Consider the following 19,001-nt stretch of genomic DNA (forward strand, 5'->3'; position numbering starts at 1 on the left):
GGGTTGCTGTTATAGGGCTGGCAAACACTACCAAATCACATGCACTTGCAGGAGAGAGAAAGTAAAATGGTTGGAGAGAAGGGAAGCTTAAATTCAGACCTCCGTTTTAACAGAAACTGCATATCACTAAACTAAGCAGACACTAGTTGTGAGCCTTAGACATAAAAAATAAAACCACCTAAGGGTCATTTTCCACAGTGGAGTTTACAACCTTAATGCTTGTGGTAATACTTGAAAGTAATAACAGAGATGAAACTCAATGAAAAGCTTTCTATTACTGATGTGCTTTGCACTGGAATCACTTAGAAGTCTTCTGTATTCTTCTCACAGTAGCCAGAGGTCTCTGCTATAAGCAGTGGAGATCTATAGTTTGGCTTTTGTAGCTACCATCACCACAGAATTGCTTGGCGCTAGAGGGTCAAGCAACAGTGCAGCTCCAATAAAAGAGAACTTGCTAACACCTACTAAACAACTCAGATTGAAAAAAAGAATTAATGTTTCAGATTGCTGTGCTATCATGCATTTTATCCTCATGTGACAGAAATACATGTATAATGTACAGCCTTTTAACCATGACATTTGCACACTAAACACCAATTCTGCCAGTCTTTAAAATAAACGGTTTTGCAAAACAAATTGTTGCATTTCTCACAAAAACAAAACAAAACAAAACAAACAAACAAACAGACAAAGAAAAAAACACACAAAACAAACAAACAAACAAAAAACACTCAGGAGAGTTACAAGAGTGAGAGAAACTCAGATATAAGAAAAATGGATGTTAGACAAATCACAAAAAAATGCATATTTTTCCTGCCATGCATTTTCATATGTCAATGAGTCTTTGGGTATAAAATTATCAGTAGCATGTAACACAGAGTTTTTTTATGGTTCCAGGGCATATATGATAACAATTAAGAGATTTATTACTAACCTTCCAAACTAAATATGCCGGTTGGTGTGTGTGTGTTTCTCATATCCAATGAGTAAATATGGATATGTTTCTCATATCCAATGAGTAAAACAGAAACCTACACAACAGAAAACCTTCCCTCTTTTGTCAAGGGATAGTAGGCTTACTTGATCCCTTTACTGAATACTCTTAGAAGTACATGCCATATGTCACGTAAATGTCCTCTAAGGACAGGAATGTGTAAGCACTTGGAGAGATGAAGAACATAGAGTATTAAAAATATTATTGCCAGGACAAAGTAAAATATCTTATGAAAGAAAACTCATTAGGCTAGATCTTTTCTGATCAAAGAAGTATCTTTATCAAATTGTAAACATTTCAAAAAATCTTTAGGGAAAGTAACCATTTGAAAAATATAGTGGGATGGGATTAACACCTGCTCTTTAGGGACTAGTGGTTTTAACATCCTGTCATGTCTAACATCCTGTCATATCATAGAGATATAAACAGCATAACACTATTATTCAATTGCTTTTAGCCCTTAAAATGTCAAAAAAAAAATCTAAAATTGTAAACCCACTGATACTGTAGTTTCTATGAGAATACAATCTATGGTCTTGCTCAGGTACTAAGAGAAATCTTCTGTTCAGTCAGTGACCTGAAAGAAAGCCTTTGTATGGCTACAGAATGTGTGAAATAAGGTGCTGAGACTTTTTGATTCTACTCCAGATTGTACAAACTATACGTTTGCATCTCTTTTTCAAGTAAATTACTACATAGACTAATTCAAGAGTCAAACTCAAAATGAGTTTGACTTATACTTGCTATGTGTTTTGAAATAATGACTTTCAAAGATAAATTATCAGTGTACAGTTATTATTTAATGTGAAAATAACAAAATGACCTTGGCAGTGATACAGCTTCCATTTTAAAAATGAACGAGATAGACATATCATAAATATACTCACTTTTCATGAGTTTTAAATTCAACACGTAACTTAGACAGACCTTTCAGTTTCAGGTCAAAAAAAGCTCAGTAGTCTTAAAAAAATTTTTAGATATGTTTTGAACTAAAATTTTTGATAGCATGTCTTTATGAGCATGCAAATGTACTCTAAAAGCAGGAATGGGTAAGCACTTGGACAGATGAAGAACATAATGTATTAAAAATATTATTATTAGGACAAAGTAAATTATATGAGGAATATATATGAATAAACATGAAGAAAATTGGCAAGAAAATAAAATTTTAATTTTAATTTTTCATTAGAGCTCCCAAATGATTCCACCCTCTGATCAGTCATAATTTGTTAAGCTTATAGTGGTGAGCTTATAGGATAGCCAGGTAGGATACGTTGAGTGGTTTCTGATCCTTATCACTTTCCTATGACATAAGTAGCTTTTCCTTCTATACTTGTACTGTAGTTTGAGACAAGTGGAAAATTAAACCAAGTCACAAATTAAATCCTGCCTCTGATAAAAAGGAAACAACTTCACAAACATTTGAACTTTCTTTAGATCACACACAAAAAATACCTGATCTTTGAATCAATTTCCTTGAAGATTTCCGTACATTTTATGCTATTAGGTTCAGAGATGTCCAGAATCTCATAAGAAATTAATACAATATAATTGATATAGTGCTATTCATTCTATAATTTAATTATGTCATTTTATAATAATATTTTGCTTGTTTCATTATGACCATTGAGACAGCTTATTTTATTACTTTGTTAAAAGCTATTGGATTTTATAAAAGCATCAAGACAGTAATAATCCTTGAGTGATGTAATTTAGGGAGGAATAAATGAGCACATTTTGTGTTTGCCCTCATGTTCATTAATAGGAATTAAATGACAGGAAAATCACAGATTTTGTTTTGTTATTGCATATTCCACCCACTAGCATCCTTCCTGTGCATGTGTCTAAATTTCTGTTCAAAAGACTTACAAGGTTGGGCTTAGGGCTGATTAGCACCTGCCATTGTCCTTTCCACCTGTGTTTGACAACATTTAGATTTAGTTTTTTTGTTATTCCAGGCAGATATGAGTTTAAAGCAAATATGTGTTTTGTAGTCCAAAGTGCTGTTGAAATGTTCATCATTGTCTTTTAAAGGCTGTGGAACAACAGCTACTGCTTTATTTCAATGCACAGAGTCTACTGCTTCCTCAACCAGAAAGGTTGTTATCATCCTTTCCCATGAGAAGAAAATGTGAACACAACTAACACATGAAGTCACTATATGTATGCTATTTGGTGTAGAATTTAATCATATTTATTTGTAGAAAAAATATGATTAAGCCTTGAAATCACATCCAACAGTTTAGTTATTAATGAGGTAATAGCAAAAAAAACCCTGCGGACACAAATACCAACAAAGATAATGTGGGACATCAGCCAAGAACCGATATAGCCGAACTTATAAAGTTACTTACCATTTTGTTCTCTCTGAACTCCAGCAGCAAGCAAATCTGGTTCCCCAAGACTTATATCATTGAGCCTGGTTCCTAGACACTCCATGCAAAGATGTTTGCACCATTCCTCTGCCTCTAATTCTGAAAAAATAATAAAAATAAATATTAACGTTAACGTTTTACTCAAAAAAAAAAAAAAGGTAACTGAAAAATCAGTAACTTCTTAAAAACTAGCTTAAGTTAGTAACACAAAATTCCTCTTCTATCCCTTTGCCTTGATTTATGAACTTAAAAAAGGGTTTTTACACTATGAATACTGCAATTCCCATTTTCAGATTTGGGGATAGGAGATGGAGTTAACAGAAAAGAGAAAAGACAAGTGAGTTTTCAAAACAATATCTTTCTAGAAGGCCTACCTGAAAGAAAAATGCAATTTAGAAAAAGCATCAAACATAATATCTGAAATAGTCTTTACTGCTCTTTAGCTGAACTATTGAAAAACTTTCTTTTTCTAAAGGTTCGTATTTTTCTAGGGGCAAAGGAAACAACAGCAATAAAAAGTTCTTTAAATGCAAAACTTGTTCCTTTGCTATACTGAACACCTATGCCCATCAAGTCAGACTGAATAAGGAATTCATTCAGTTCTGCTCACCTTTTTGATCTCAGAGCAATTTAGGCATTAGTTGGAATTATTGTATGAAAATTCAAAACCTCCTCATCCTTTCTGAGTTGTCCAGTTCATCCCATTAATCTTTATCTGAGAGCTCCCTATCTGCCAGTTTACCAAGATATGAACTCCCTCTGAGACAGCACAATAGCTGCTCTCCAACACACTCGCATTTTATCCACTTTCCAAATTTAACATCACAAAATGTCTGGTATTGGTCAAACAAACATCTCAAACTGGCGTTCACATAGTGTGAAACCACAACTAATAAAAATCATGCAGCTAGGCTGACTGCCTTTTATTACAGAGTAAGCTTCACCTAAGGGAAACTTTCTGGAGAGGAGGCTGGACACCAGGCCCAAAATGAACGTCCGTTGTCATAGTCTATATCTGATCTTCCTTAGGACTGGCTGACTCCAGTCATCTAGAAATGTCTCTATTAAACTGCCACTTTTATTTTATTTTATTTTATTTTATTTTATTTTATTTTATTTTATTTTATTTTATTTTATTTTATTTTATTTTATTTTATTTTATTTTATTTTATTTTTCATTCCTATTTTTGGGAACATCTGGAAAATCCTTTGGTGACAATCTCTCCAATGCAGTGCTGAAATTCAGAAAGACAAAAAAAAAAAAAAAAAACAACTACATGCATCCCTTGAAGCATCTAATCACGATGACTCATTGAAATTAGTAAAAAATTATATCCAAGCAAAATCTTTCCATGCCTAATTGGTACAGTCCTTGAATCCTTGCCTGGTTAGGCACAGATCTCAAGTGACAGAAACATTTGCTGGACAAGAAAGGAAGAAAGGCCTTTTTCTTCCAGGTCCCCACAATATATTTTGGGGAATATGCCCTGAATAATCCATGCATAGATTGTTCCTGAGTTAATCTGTCTATTAGCTGACAGAGTTCCCAGGCAGAAAGTTCAAATGACTGAATCAGTCTGGGAATTTTTGAGACTAACATGACTGTTGCTGCAGGGATACAATTTTATTTATTTATTTATTTATTTATTTTTGAGTGCTGCAAGCCAAAAGGCTTCCTTTAACCCTTCCTGATTTTTTGAAGTCTTTGCCTCAGGACACATATCTCCAAAGCTGGTCTTCTCATGACATCCTCAGCTGCTGGTAGTAAGAGACTTTTGTCAGTAATCTCCAGATGACATTTAACTTTGTATGTAAGAGGAAAATACTGAGGTAACAGCATACTATTTCTTAACACTTTTTCTACCGATACAGCCTGCTTGATGGAAGTATGGAGAAAGCAGGTATATCACTAGAGAATAAAAATAAAAATAAAACGGTGGTTAATAGTAATAAGATGAATTCATTTAAAATTCTACCTCCCAAATTCATTTTCTGCTCATGCATGAAGAAAATACATTTCCCTCCAGCTTTCCTGCCTTCCTCTCTTTCCACCTTTGCCTTTTCCTTGGATATTTGTGAGGTCTGATGAAGCAGACATGTCTATAAAGGAGGGGACTTCACAAGACACATTGTCATATGCTGGCAGCATGGAGAGGGGGGCATGGGGGCAGTGCACTGACATACAGGTAAGCCAAGCCCTCAAGGGAGGGTTACTGTTGACTCCACCAACAACTACTCCAGCTCTGGGGAATCAATGTGGAAAGGCTTGTAGCATACAAGTGACAGAACAAATCTAGTCTGGTGCTTTCATGTTTCCTTTCCTTCCCTCTCACATTTTCCTTTTTGACTAAATTGTATTACAGACTATTGTAAATGCTGACAGGATGCCTAGGTCTATACAGAGCCTGCATTTTTTTGTTCCTGGATGATGATCAGGATACAAAATTTTACTTAAATCTATATTTTATTACTTTATTTCATTTGCCTGCATCCAGTCCGAAAGAGTACATTCATGAACTGAGATGATGGTAAACATACAAAACTAATCTTTCTAATTTTACAAACATCTAAGGAGAAAGGAAAATGTATTGGCATTTCCATAACTCTAGCTTAACATCAATATATATTCAAAATACTACTCTCATGTGAAAGCAATAAGTTACATTTATATGCATTCTCACACCACATTTCCAGCAGACTTTTGGGGAAACAAGCAAGCAAACCAACAAACAAACAAACAAAAAAGAGTTCTAGAAGCTGCTTCTTGTGAGTGTTTTTGTTTTCATCTCTCCAGTCCACTTGCTCACTTGCCTCTTTCTATTAGAGCAATATCTAGAACTTGAAATTTTGGATTCAGAAACAGCCTTTCAGAGTGTTTGACTCTAGTAGTTTAATTTAAGCTGCTGCTTCTTCCCTGCAAGATGTTTGTGATCAGACCCAGATTAGACCGTTCTCCACCTACCACACAGAAGAAACTCTCTTAATATGAGTGCTAAAAGATTATGGCTGTATTTTGCAAAGTAGACTGTAATGCATGCACTGTATTGTTGTATAACTAAAAATGTGTGTCTTACAACTATCTACACAATACGACAAAGAATACACTTTCAATGCAGAAGTGAAATATCTTCCCAAAGAACTGTGAGGATTTGTGTATGCTGTCAGAAGCATCAACATTATCTCCAAATGTATTTGGAACGTCAAGCGTAGGATGGTACTGTGTGAGTTAGTTTTACCTAATACATCCTGATAGCTATTGCTTACTTGCAAGGGATTGCCTTAGACCTTTTTCTTGTCTTACATATGAAATCTTCTTTAGAAGTAGGTGAATTACCTTTCAAAGTTAAAGCCATATTTCTCCTTTCATCATGTGTATCTATAAAGCAGTTTATCCATAGCAAGTCTAGAATGCTTTGTGTTTCCAGGTAACAAATTAAATATTACTTACGAATTTTAAAATGTATTTATTATAATTTATAGTACATAAATGGACTAGTCACAATAGCAAGCTTTAAGAATGATAGTTACCACATTGCGAAAGAGAGATATCACTATTACTTCTTTGTTTTGATTACATGTAAATTTTGAAACATGAAATACTACAGTAGAATAAGGCCATAAAATACTGTCAGCAAAATTCTTCTCTTTAATGCATGTAGATTAAATTTATTGGTGGTAAACACTGACTTTTTAGTGGTAACTGATACTTATCACTAAAAAAAAATTAATTTCCTTTTAAGATAACTGAATTCTGGGACTGAATGATAAATTGTAAAAAAAAAAAAAAAAAAAAAAGCATTCACAGCTATAAATAAAATCAAAATTCTTGCATTTGCATCTTTCCCATAATTCATTCATAAGATGCTGCTATACAAATGTCATGAGGTGATATAAAAGCTCTTCTGGTATTTTAAGTTTAAAACAGTTCATGCTGCTACGCAATATATGCTCTGGGAAGGAAGTGGTGGGGGCAGATTTATATATATATAAATTCGCTATACTTACAGTTCTTTGTCTATATTTGCTAGAGGTGTGACTGTTTTCAGAATCCTAACTTAGGAAATCTTTTGCGTGTGGACTAAACCCCACACCTTCTGAGTTCCGATAATGTCAGATTTTTCTTATCTCCGAAGTTCACATTCCACAGTCTGTCATCACGCACTACTATGAGCTGCCAGAATGGTCGAAGAGGTAAAGCCCCAAATAGGTGCCCACTCTGTTGCTCAGTTCAGTTTTCATCCCTCTGCGCAACGCCATCTCCTGCTCTGTAAGACTGTGCCCTCTCTTCCAGGAAACACCCTCCTGTCACTATCAACAGCACATTATTCCATTGGTAAAAAAGGGCTTAATTTCTATGTAATTCACAAAGTTTAAAAACAAAGATGAGGAATTTTGTCCCTTCCCCTTCTCATGCAGCCTACTTAAAGTGGTTTCACCATGGATTTAAATTGAAAATAAAATGTATGCAACATTAGAGGTGGATAACAGAAACTGTCCTGATGCATATTCAAAAATTTCATGTACTTTCTGAGCTTTCCCTAATATTAAGCTGTGCAAAGCTAAAATGCTAGCTTTTCCTGAAACATTTTTATGTACTTGCACCAAAAATTGTTGAACTCATCTTTCTAAACTAAGCTAGTTTTATCAGAAGTTCAAACCCAGCCAAATATGCTTACTCTGATTGAACTGGAAAATGTTTCCTGCTTGGGTTAGTAGGACTTAGATCTGATATTCCCTATTAAGAACAAAAGATGGCACAGAGAAACCATATGTACCAATATATCTTCTAAAAATCACCCAGCATTAATTAGAATTTAATAGGAAAAAAATAAAGAAAAGAATCCCCACAGGACTGCAGTACTATCTTACTGAGCCATAGAGCATATATGCAGCAATTGTGAAGCAACTATGTGGCTATTTCTTATTGTGGCTCAGAAGAACATACGGATATTACTTGTATTGAGTAGTAACATATTACTGGTTAACATTGGTCATGCATGAATTACACAATTTTTATTATAATGTATAGGAAGGGGATATAAGTTCTGTTTAGTGTAAAAGAACAGAAAATTAGTCTGTATATATATTAAAATTGAAAGCAATTTTGTTACTAAAATTATTTTTTATTGACAAATTATACTTGAAGATATTTTATGAAATATGGGAATAATACCTGGAATTTTTGCTTGTGTTTCAGCAAATACAACCTTTAAAGAAACCGCTTTGTATTTTCTTTGATATGTGATTTTTTGAGTCTTTCACCTGCAGCAGAGTGTCCTATTATTATGTAAGTGTAAATCACTGAACTAAAAAGTCAAAAGAAAATTCATAAAGGAAAAAAACATATAAAAATATGTGAAAAATAATCTTACAAGAAATAAAGACAACTTTCATTGAAAAAAAAATCCCACTTTTTTTTGCCACTTTTTTCTTTCACTACTTAATAATGTTTAAATAATTCCAAGTATTTAAATGTATGCATATTTTTGAATATACATCAATTCAATAACATCCCTACATTTCTCTGTACATTTCTAGCATTATAAAAATTTTGCTTAAGGAAATATTGAATGATGCAGTAATCAATTTAAATGAATAATTACAGTATATGAGCAAATATTATTTCATAACTTTAACCACTGGTATATTTTTAATGCTTTTTTTTTTTTTTTAGTTTCCTATCATTGGGAACATTAAACTTCGGTTGGCATGAGGGTAGCACAGCTAATTACAACAATTGGCAAAATACATTTATTAGTTATAATAAAATCAAAACTGATATTTCTACCAGCAGTCATTCCCACTTATCTAGAGATGCTGGAAGAGGCATCACAAATAGGATTCTGCTAATTTTAGTCTCTGCGGATATCTATGTTTGCAAATGGCTAGCTGTGTGTCCCCATAGTTATGTAGGTATATGAAAACTGACATTTTCCTGACAATTCCCCCTTCATTTCTGAAAGTCTGATCAAAAGGGTCAGCTTAATTAACCAGTACCCAGCCACTATATCATCTACTATCCTGTCTTTAACATAAACATTAAATGTTATGTGACTGCTTTTGAAGACAATAATGACATTTAAAAAGATTTATCATATTGATGTTACCATCCACTAAACTATTCTTTAAAGTACATTTTATTTGTATATAAAATCTACACTTTTACCTACATTGCTTATTATACAGGTTGCTGGATATATGACACAGGGGATATTATCTCCCCAAAAGAGTCAGGACCAGACTTACTCTTCTGAGAACAGCTTTGTCCAATGAAGGATTATTTACACCATATCACATTCAAACGTGGCAATATGAAATTAACATACAATATATGCAGTGTATGTAATAAAAGCACTAATCGGATGCTTTTTAAGTAATAGCGATTGCTAATTACAAAGCTGGCTAATACGCCAGCCAATTTAGAATGGTTCTGGGACTGCAAGGGTCCATGCACAATGATAGCTAATGAAACACTCCAAGTGAAAGAGCATCAAACTCTGAGCTCAAATCTGAGCATCAAATTCTGAGCTCAAACTCAGAAATGCCACACACAGTTGAATAGTAGTCTGTAACCAAAGTTACAACATTAGGAAAAAAAGTTTCTCATCTGAAATACTGCTTGAGAATACTCTTCATACAGAACAAGAGCTTTCTGCTGACTTGTTAAAAATGGAGAATGTGTGGGAAAATGAGGAGATATTAAGAGATATTGTAGTTAATCTACAAAAGAGTGATTTCCTCTGATCAATACCAGTGCTAATGTAGCTTTCTTTTTTTTCCCCTTTCCCTTTCCCTTTCCCTTTTCCAAATGGCTATTTTGAAAAAAAAGTGACCATCACTTTACTCAGTGATTAGTCCTACAGAAATGAATGAGAACATTCTGGGAAGAAAATGCTATTTAGTGTTTTAATTAGTCCTTGAGGTTAGATTTCTAGGTACCCTTATGGACCATGTATACTACTTCACACTGGGGACTAGTTCCTCTTATTATACCACAAATATTTATCAAGCATTAGTATGTTCAACAGACCAACAGTAAGCTGATAGAGCATCATTACTCAAAAATATCCCTAGCAACCTTTCACTCTTAATGCAAACTTCCTTTCAAATGCAAAGTAAGACTCATGAAAACCTGCCTGAACACAGAGGAAAGATTTGCACTGTGACTGAAACTAACAGGCCAGTTAGAATCTGGCGTGGGAATTAGACATTTCCCCAGGACTGTCAATCTATAACTGTTTCAACAGCTATTAATGTCAAATGACAATGCATGAAAGTAAAATAACCTCAGGCAGCTTGTCTGTATCGGGAATGTCAAAAACATCATCAGACAAGTGTCCAAAAAGGGTCTGTCACCAGCCACATAACATGCAGAAGATGCTATCACAAACCGATGATTGGCAGTCAGCAATGACATTTGTCTGGTTTAAAAGTTCATACTATTTCAGATCTAGTTTACTCCTACAATACTTTTATTTCTCTTTGGAGTAGTATATAGACTTTTCTTAAATGTGTAGAAAAGCTGAAGTATTCTTCTCTCCTATTGTCAAATGTTTAAGTTACAACCTGGTAAGAGAATCTATACCTAAAGAAACTATTGCAAGTCCTAAGGTTCATTTCACTTTTTGTTTTTTTAACCTTTTTTTTTTTTTAATATCTTCTTATCTTTGAAGTAGTGACAGTTCTTACTGTTTGAAAAGAAGAAATAATGTAAACAATTCCAGCAGGATAATCTTTGCATACAAAATCAAGGTGATAACGACTAGTTTCAAGACGTGGGAGAAAAAACATGCACCATTGTCACTACATGCTTCATTGCTTTTATACCTTTGACCACAGGACTTTTCACTCCAGCCATCTGAATATCTGCTACATTATTAACTCAGTACATAGAGACAGCTACTAGTAGACTAGAAAGTCTTTTGGAATCTCTCTTTCTTTCTTTGACTAAACATATCTGAATGAAGTCTTACAGATTCAAATGTTCACATTTATTAAATATTGTCCCATTTTGGCTGGGCATAAACAAGTCAGTGTCAGTGCTGCACCCTTCTGATGCTGCAGAGACTGAAAGAAACCTCTTCTGCATGGTGCTAAATGATTCTTTTAAAATAACATCAAGGCCAATGAAAAAATCTTTTTTTTTTTTTTAATCTTTTTTTTTCTTTTTTTCTGTGCTTCCGTTACCCAAGAATACAATGTTTTGCCCTAAACCCTAAAATGAGTAATTTGAAGAAGTGATTCCTTGCTATTACTAGGGTTGACAACCAAGATTTTATGACACTGTAAGTGCAAAGAAACTGATTCAAAGCAATTGCGGAGAACTTCTGACTGAAACTACCTAGAAGATCATAACATGGTTGTAGGTGTTCTACTTGATTTTCAATGGCATGAAATTTTACCCTCAGGCAGAACTAACTATTAGCTAGAGAGGACTCTGTGTTTTTCCTGATTCTTGGTGGATTTTAATGGGGTACTACTGCAAAAAGAAAAGGAAAAAAACACCTTAAAGCTGCACAGTTAGTATCTAAGGAAATATGAGAAAAGTTTTTTTTTCTCTTTTTTTTTTGTTTCTTTTTTTTTTTTTTTTCAGTACATATATATAGAACTTAAATCCAAAGGAGCTTCTTCACTTGTTACCAATTCTTCACTTTGCTTACTCTAATTTTACACTTTTCCTGAATCTTTTATTCTCATCATGAAATGGATCTCTACATTCCATATACCTAAATATAATTTCAATTTTTAAAATGTCTTATGAAAATAGGAACAATGAAAACATTCACACTTTCAAATTAGGCAACGCCTCCTGCAAATATTAGGTCTTTGAAATAAAACTGTATCTAAGTTACGTCATTTTAGATATTTTTTTTTTTGACATAGACTGCTGATGTTGTTACCAACATAATCTTAAGTAAGAGAGACATATGGCTGCCTAAGGGGAAGCAGTTTGCATAAACTTAAACTCAGAATATCATCTTTCATAAACTTAATAGGAACTTCCTTCCCTTCCCTTCCCTTCCCTTCCCTTCCCTTCCCTTCCCTTCCCTTCCCTTCCCTTCCCTTCCCTTCCCTTCCCTTCCCTTCCCTTCCCTTCCCTTCCCTTCCCTTCCCTTCCCTTCCCTTCCCTTCCCTTCCCTTCCCTTCCCTTCCCTTCCCTTCCCTTCCCTTCCCTTCCCTTCCCTTCCCTTCCCTTCCCTTCCCTTCCCTTCCCTTCCCTTCCCTTCCCTTCCCTTCCCTTCCCTTCCCTTCCCTTCCCTTCCCTTCCCTTCCCTTCCCTTCCCTTCCCTTCCCTTCCCTTCCCTTCCCTTCCCTTCCCTTCCTTTTTATTTCAGTAGAAGGCATCTAAGATTCAGCACAACAAAAATAACAGCAAATAGGCCCATATTCAATTGTGTCATTTTTCTCCAAGAAAATCAGGGTAAGTCTTGATGAATTTAACATTAGAAAACACACACCATGATTAGATAATATGAAACTTCAAGAACTCTGTGCTGAATCATGGCTTAAGGCCATGTTAACTGGAGACTCAGTGATGAAAGATTGTTTTATTTCAAATATTTCCTCCTTATTTCAGGACAAAAAACTCATCATAAAAGTATGAAGGACATTTAAATTTAATACTTTGAACAATATAAAGTGAGAGCTGCATAGAAAGTTTAGGGTTTAGGTTTGTAAATTGGGAATGCTGGTTACAGTGAAAAAGGGTATCTGAAGATGAAGCTGTAATTTATGAATGCTGTGGATCTCTTGCCCACTTAGAGCTTAGTTGTGAACTGATTTATAAGCACACACAGGGCAGGGATAGAATCCCTTTCTCTCCTTTATGGAATAGCCAGATGGACAAGATTCAAATGCTAGCAAAGACTGGTCTTCTGTGTTTCTTGCTTGGAACCCCAGCAAAAATACTCTTTGGGATCTCTCATGGTCTGAACTAAATTCAAATCCAGGTTCTTCTCCTTGGCTGATTATTTTACAATGGAGAGGACAAGCTGGACAACAAATTATAATGAGAAAGGAATTATTAAGAGAAAATTGAACACTGTCATTTAAAATGCTTTTCCTTACTTTCTGCATTAATGCTTTTAAATGAAGCTGACTTGAATATTATTCTTCCTTCTGCTTGGAAACTGTGGCCTACTTATGGATCTGCTGTTTTAAACAAAATTTCCCCCTAAAAATAATAAAATAACCACTTGATGTTGTGATATGCAAGTGTAATTGAGGGTTTATTGACTTAGTTATAGACCAATTGATCTGCCATATTTTTTTTTTTTTTCTAGATGCCAGCATTACAATGTGAGCACAGCAGCAGCTAGATCACGAAAAGTAACTAAACGGTATAATTCTCTTCTTTCTGAGTCAGATAAGGTCGGCAGACACTTATTATTCTTCACATTTTCATAATAAATCCCAAAATATGCCTTTGCATAGAATTCTTATGGCTGAAACATAAAGGCAATGATTTAATTTTTACTTTCAGAAAAGGATAATCAACCATGAATGTAACAGGAAGGTAATTAGACCTAACAAAACTGTCCAAATGTGGCTTCCTAAGATACTCAGCTGAACAAAGACTGCTTGCATATTAATTTCAACATTGCTCACTGTGCTGTGTTTGAGGTAGATGTTAAACAGCTGTAGTACTTTCAAGACAGATGCTACAGCACCCTAAGAAAATCAGCATCTTCTTTACTGCGGGTGCAGATTGCTTAACACAATGTGAATATCCAGTTTCAAAATAGTTGGATTTATGAGTTTCTGATGCAAATATTTTATTTTTGCTCTAAACAACATATTTAGCAAGAGAAAGGAAAAAGTCAATTTTACCTTTATACTACTTCAGAGTATATTTTAATCAAATTAGAATTGTTCATGTTAAGTCTGCCTAATTACTAGATAGTAGGTTTTCTCATGTCACACAGTCTTTGTTATTTAATTCCCATTTTTTCCAGTCAGATGATTACAAGTTATCGGAAAATTTAGACATATTCAAGTAAACCTATGTTTGGCATACAAAGCAGAAGCAACTCAATAAGATATTTTGTCATTCCTACTGGATTCATGCTTAGAGGAACATATCTATAATGACTTGTCTGTCTTTCCCAGACAAGTTTGTTTAATTATCTACAGGCTTGTCCATTAGCACATTCAAATGTTCTTTGATTTTACATTTATGAGCCATCTTCATTATATATGCCCACAGCAAATTCTCTAATTTGATTATTTCAGTTGCTATGTCCAGTTAAAATTATCCATAACACAATCTAGGCAGAAAAAAACAGCTGTAAAATCGACTTCATGTTTTATTTATGGAATATAAGCTTCAGCTACAGGATTGATTTAATTTTTTTCCCTTGAAGTTGAAATGGAATGCTGTGCTACTGAAAGGTTTGGCCAATGAAGAACTTGAAAGAAATAGCCAAATTTAAACTGTCATTGAAAATGTATCATTCTGAAATGGAGCTGGCTGTTTCCTGCAGCACTCCAAAGAGTTACCTTTGTAGGACACTTTACAAAGTAGTTCCCATTTGTTGAAACAGAGATAATATGTATTGGTAAAGCATTGATCTTATTTGGCATATGATTAAATGTTTACATTACTGACAGACTTGGTTCCCTTTTCCATTTCACTAATTACAAGTTTGTTTCATTCTTCTGTTAGCCAACAGGTTTACTTTTTTCTCCAAAATACTGGATTATTTTTAATACTGTCTAGTTCAGAAAGAAATGATACTTCATAATAGATCTGGTTTTATGGCTTCTTTAATAGGAAAATAATATTATGTCTATATTTTAACTTTAGAACTAAACAGATTTTTAAGGAAAGACTTGGTTTAAAAAACAAACAAGATATTGAGATTATCTTTTTTCTCAACTTTACACAAAGGATAATTGCTTCTCAGTGCTGTCCCATAAAGTGACAGTCTAATATGAGTTGCTAGTAACCTTATGCTGATACAGTATTTAAAAAAAAAAAAAAAAAAAGAGAGAGAAATTAAATCCAGAAACAGATTCAAACATATAAAAACTAAGAAATGTCCCACATTTTCAAAATGAACAGCTTTCCAGAAACCAAATGGATCTAGGTTTCCATCATTTAGAAGCAGACTAACATTCCTCATCATTCTAATGAATATGCAGCTTTCATTTCAAAGCAAGGCTCAAAAATTCAAAAGACTTTAGAAGACTAGTACATGTCGTATACATTTTACTGAATATGAAGCTCAAACTTGTAAAACATACTACACAAGCACATTTTCAGAAGAAAAACTTATGTTACTTTTGTGGAAAGAATCATTGATTTTCTCTTTACATAGCAAGTAGAAGAATTTAAATGGGTGATACATGAATTTGAATTTAGGGGGGAAAAAAATAAAATCCACCTAATATGCAATCCAAAGCTTGTCTGAATGGACATAGTGAACTGTCACTCTAGGTGGCCATCAAAAACTACTGAACAGCAACGCAAGTTTGATGCACCAGACACTTGCAAAATTTAAACCTAGTATGACTTTGATTCTACTTTTTGGAACATTTACAAATTGATAAAAGATGAATATAAAGCAAAAAAGAAAAAAAAAGACAAAACAACAAACCAAACAACCCAACAAAAGGAAAATAAATTTCCTACATTTTCAATATTTTTCAGATCAATGATAGCTATTATAGCTAAAAGTAGGAAAATCCATATATTTGCCATCATTAACACCTTACTTGCCTTATTTTCACATTAATACACTATTCTCTGAGTTTCAGAAGCATAAATTGACAAACGGATTTAACTATTTGGCTACTACAGATAAACACAACTTCAAAGACCTTTATAGTCAACTGCTTCCCTCTATTGGTATTAATTCTATTAATTAACTTCAGTTTTAACCTCAGATTAACTTGCAAGGCAGCTTTAGCAGCAGTTGGAATTGCTTAAAACAAAACTTGAAGAGCAACCACATTTTAAAAGAGAAACTGGAGCAACAAAAAAGGAAAAAAAAAGGGGGGGGGAAGGAAAAAAAAAGGAAAAAAAAAAAAAGGGAAAAAAAAAAAGGAGGCTTTCTTTTGCATGTCTTTGCGACCTTAGACTGAATTCCTCTATTTGAAATTAGGAGAAAAAAAATAATGGAGAAAACAATCTTATTTATTTACCAGGGGAATGGCTGAGTCCACTCTTCAAGAGATTTAGTGCTGACTTGCTTGGAGCTTCATTCTAGGATCACTAATTACTGTAAAGAGGGGAATCTCATTCATTTGGGAATACTGAAATCTGGGAATCTTGACCATTATATGACAGAAACTGTTGCATACAAGACACACAACTATTAGAGAGCATTCAAAGGAGGGCTCTAAAGATTATGAAAGGCCTAGAGGGCAAAGCATATGAGGAGAGGCTGAGGTTCCTTGCACTGTTCAGCCCATACCAGAGGAGGCTAAGGGAAGGCCTCATGGTGGCCTGCAGCTTCTTCACAAGGGGAGCGGAGGGGCAGGCACTGAGCTCTGCTCTCTGGGGACAGCAATAGTACCCGAGGGCATGGCATGGAGCTGGGACAGAGGAGGGTCAGGCTGGGTGTTAGGGAAAGGTTATGCACCAAGAGGGTGGTCAGGCACCAGGACAGGCTTTCCAGGGCAGTGGTCTTAGCACCAAACCTGTCAGAGTTCAACATTCATTTGGACAATGAACTTGGATGCATGCTTTGATTTTTGGGTGGTCTTGTGTGTTGCCAGGAGCTGGACTCAGTGATCCTTGTGGGTCCCTTCCAACTCAGGAGATTCTATGATTCTGTGATTCTATGTTTGTAACTGGAGCCCTATTTTTGGAGATTAATGAACTATCCTAGTTAAACCTCCAAAAACAGATTCCAATCACGATAATGCTAGACGACTTTCAGAAAATATAGTCTTGGTAAGATGGTGAAAATCAACGTATAACTACTAGGAAGGCGTTGATATTTTAAAAGATGAACACAAAAAATAAAACAAGAAATTCATAAAAGGATTGGATACTTCTCCAGATAATAAGTATACTGAGTATCACAAAACAAGAGATTGTTTTGTGTTCTGCTCTTGGAGATTACGAGACCACTATTACACACTGGAAAGCTCCTTGTTCTTTTCTGAAATGAGCACATTTTCTTCTTTTATTTGGAGGACATAAATTATAGATGTGGTAGTCCCTTCAAATACACAGGAAAGGTTAAAATTCTGAATTTATGAATTTTAGAGTTCTACATAAAATTTATTTTCTTCTGTTCTTAAAGTCAAATCATAGCTCAATACATTTCCCATTAAATACTGCCAAAGAGATTACAAACAACATAAGTGGACTGTGTGAATGCATTAAATAACTGCTCTGCAGGTATAGAAGGAGGGACAACTCTGGAAAATTTCACAAGGGCATATAGTCAGAAGTCATATAAAACTTCACCTTCACCTGTAGTAGTCTCACATATGGTTCAGTCTTAAGAATTGCTTTAGTTCTCACTTCTACCCAGCAGCAAAAAACAAATTTATAAGCTTTATAGATCACTCTGACAGCAGTTACCATTCTGATTGTTCAACAGCCCACTAGGGTTTTAAAGCTGATAGAAACATCACATTGGCAGTGTGGAATTCAAGCAACATCTCAAAATAATATGAAGATAGATGGACAGTGAACTTTTTTTTTTTCTTTTTCTGTAATCTGCACAAATTTGTCTGAATTGTTCATGCCTAGACTGTACTGAATATATGGTTAAATACACATTTGTAGCACATAAATCTTTCTGCGCTCATTTACATGCATTATTCCTATCGACTTGTCCTCATTCCAAAATAAAAGTGTTCCAAAAGGCTTGAAATAGTTAACCTGCTAACAGTCCCCTATATCTTACACACTCTAAGTAGCAAAATGTAACTCAAACTGAAAGTGACAGAAAATGAAAAATAGATGTGGTGTTTCAGGTTTGGAGCTGTAAATTATCATGTTATTCATTGAACTCTCCCTAGGCTCAGCCAACCATACATCATCTGTCAATATACCAAATTCAGTCTATAAATTAATGTCATGATTTTTGTGCTGTCACTAAATGTATGCTATTCTCAGGGGAGGTCAGGAATCACAGAAGTTACATTATTTTACAGGGTGATACATATCCACAGATCCCAGGAGATCTGATCTATATTCCATGTAGATGAGCAGAAGCCTTTTTATCTCAGTTGACAACTCCAGTTTCAGCAAACTTGAGGAGAGGAGGTGGGGTACTATACCAACAAGTCCAAAGGTAAAGTATATGCCCAAACACAATATGGCTTGTCAAGTAGGCCTGAATTAAGATTTTGTATCTTTTATTCTAGTTACAGAAATTAAAATTAATGGAAAAAGTGAAAGAACCTAGAGGTCTACCACCTATGTACTTCTTTGTTGGTATCTTAAGACTGAGTCAATGACATCCCAGTACTTTCCAGAAAATCAGATTGTTACAGGATTAGGAGCTTGAGTGAATGATAAAGCAAATAGTTGTGCTTCAAAACCAAGAGTCTTAATAATACCGGTCCCAATAACAAATACATAGAGACACACAGTAAATGATAAACAGTTAAGTAGAATTGTCTTAAACTTGCTTATTTGCTAAGAGTTCCTTGATGTATCAATATAT

General features: G+C 34.5%; 1 protein-coding gene across 4 annotated transcripts in view; it reads right to left on the reverse strand.

Annotated features, from left to right (window-relative positions):
* The window catches only part of DOK6 (docking protein 6), a 238,180-nt gene that overhangs the window by 92,864 nt on the left and 126,315 nt on the right, over nucleotides 1–19,001 (reverse strand). For all 4 annotated transcript variants that reach the window (XR_013947225.1, XM_080581892.1, XM_080581893.1 and 1 more), the window contains exon 4: nucleotides 3,349–3,468. Coding sequence is in view for 3 of the 4 variants with exons in the window: in XM_080581892.1 (XP_080438018.1) it covers nucleotides 3,349–3,468 (120 nt within the window). In the remaining variant the exon portion in view is untranslated. The remainder of the gene's footprint in view (nucleotides 1–3,348; nucleotides 3,469–19,001) is intronic.

This window comes from Anser brachyrhynchus (genome assembly GCF_964034855.1).
Source record: "Anser brachyrhynchus genome assembly, chromosome: 2".
NCBI classification, from domain to species: domain Eukaryota; kingdom Metazoa; phylum Chordata; class Aves; order Anseriformes; family Anatidae; genus Anser; species Anser brachyrhynchus.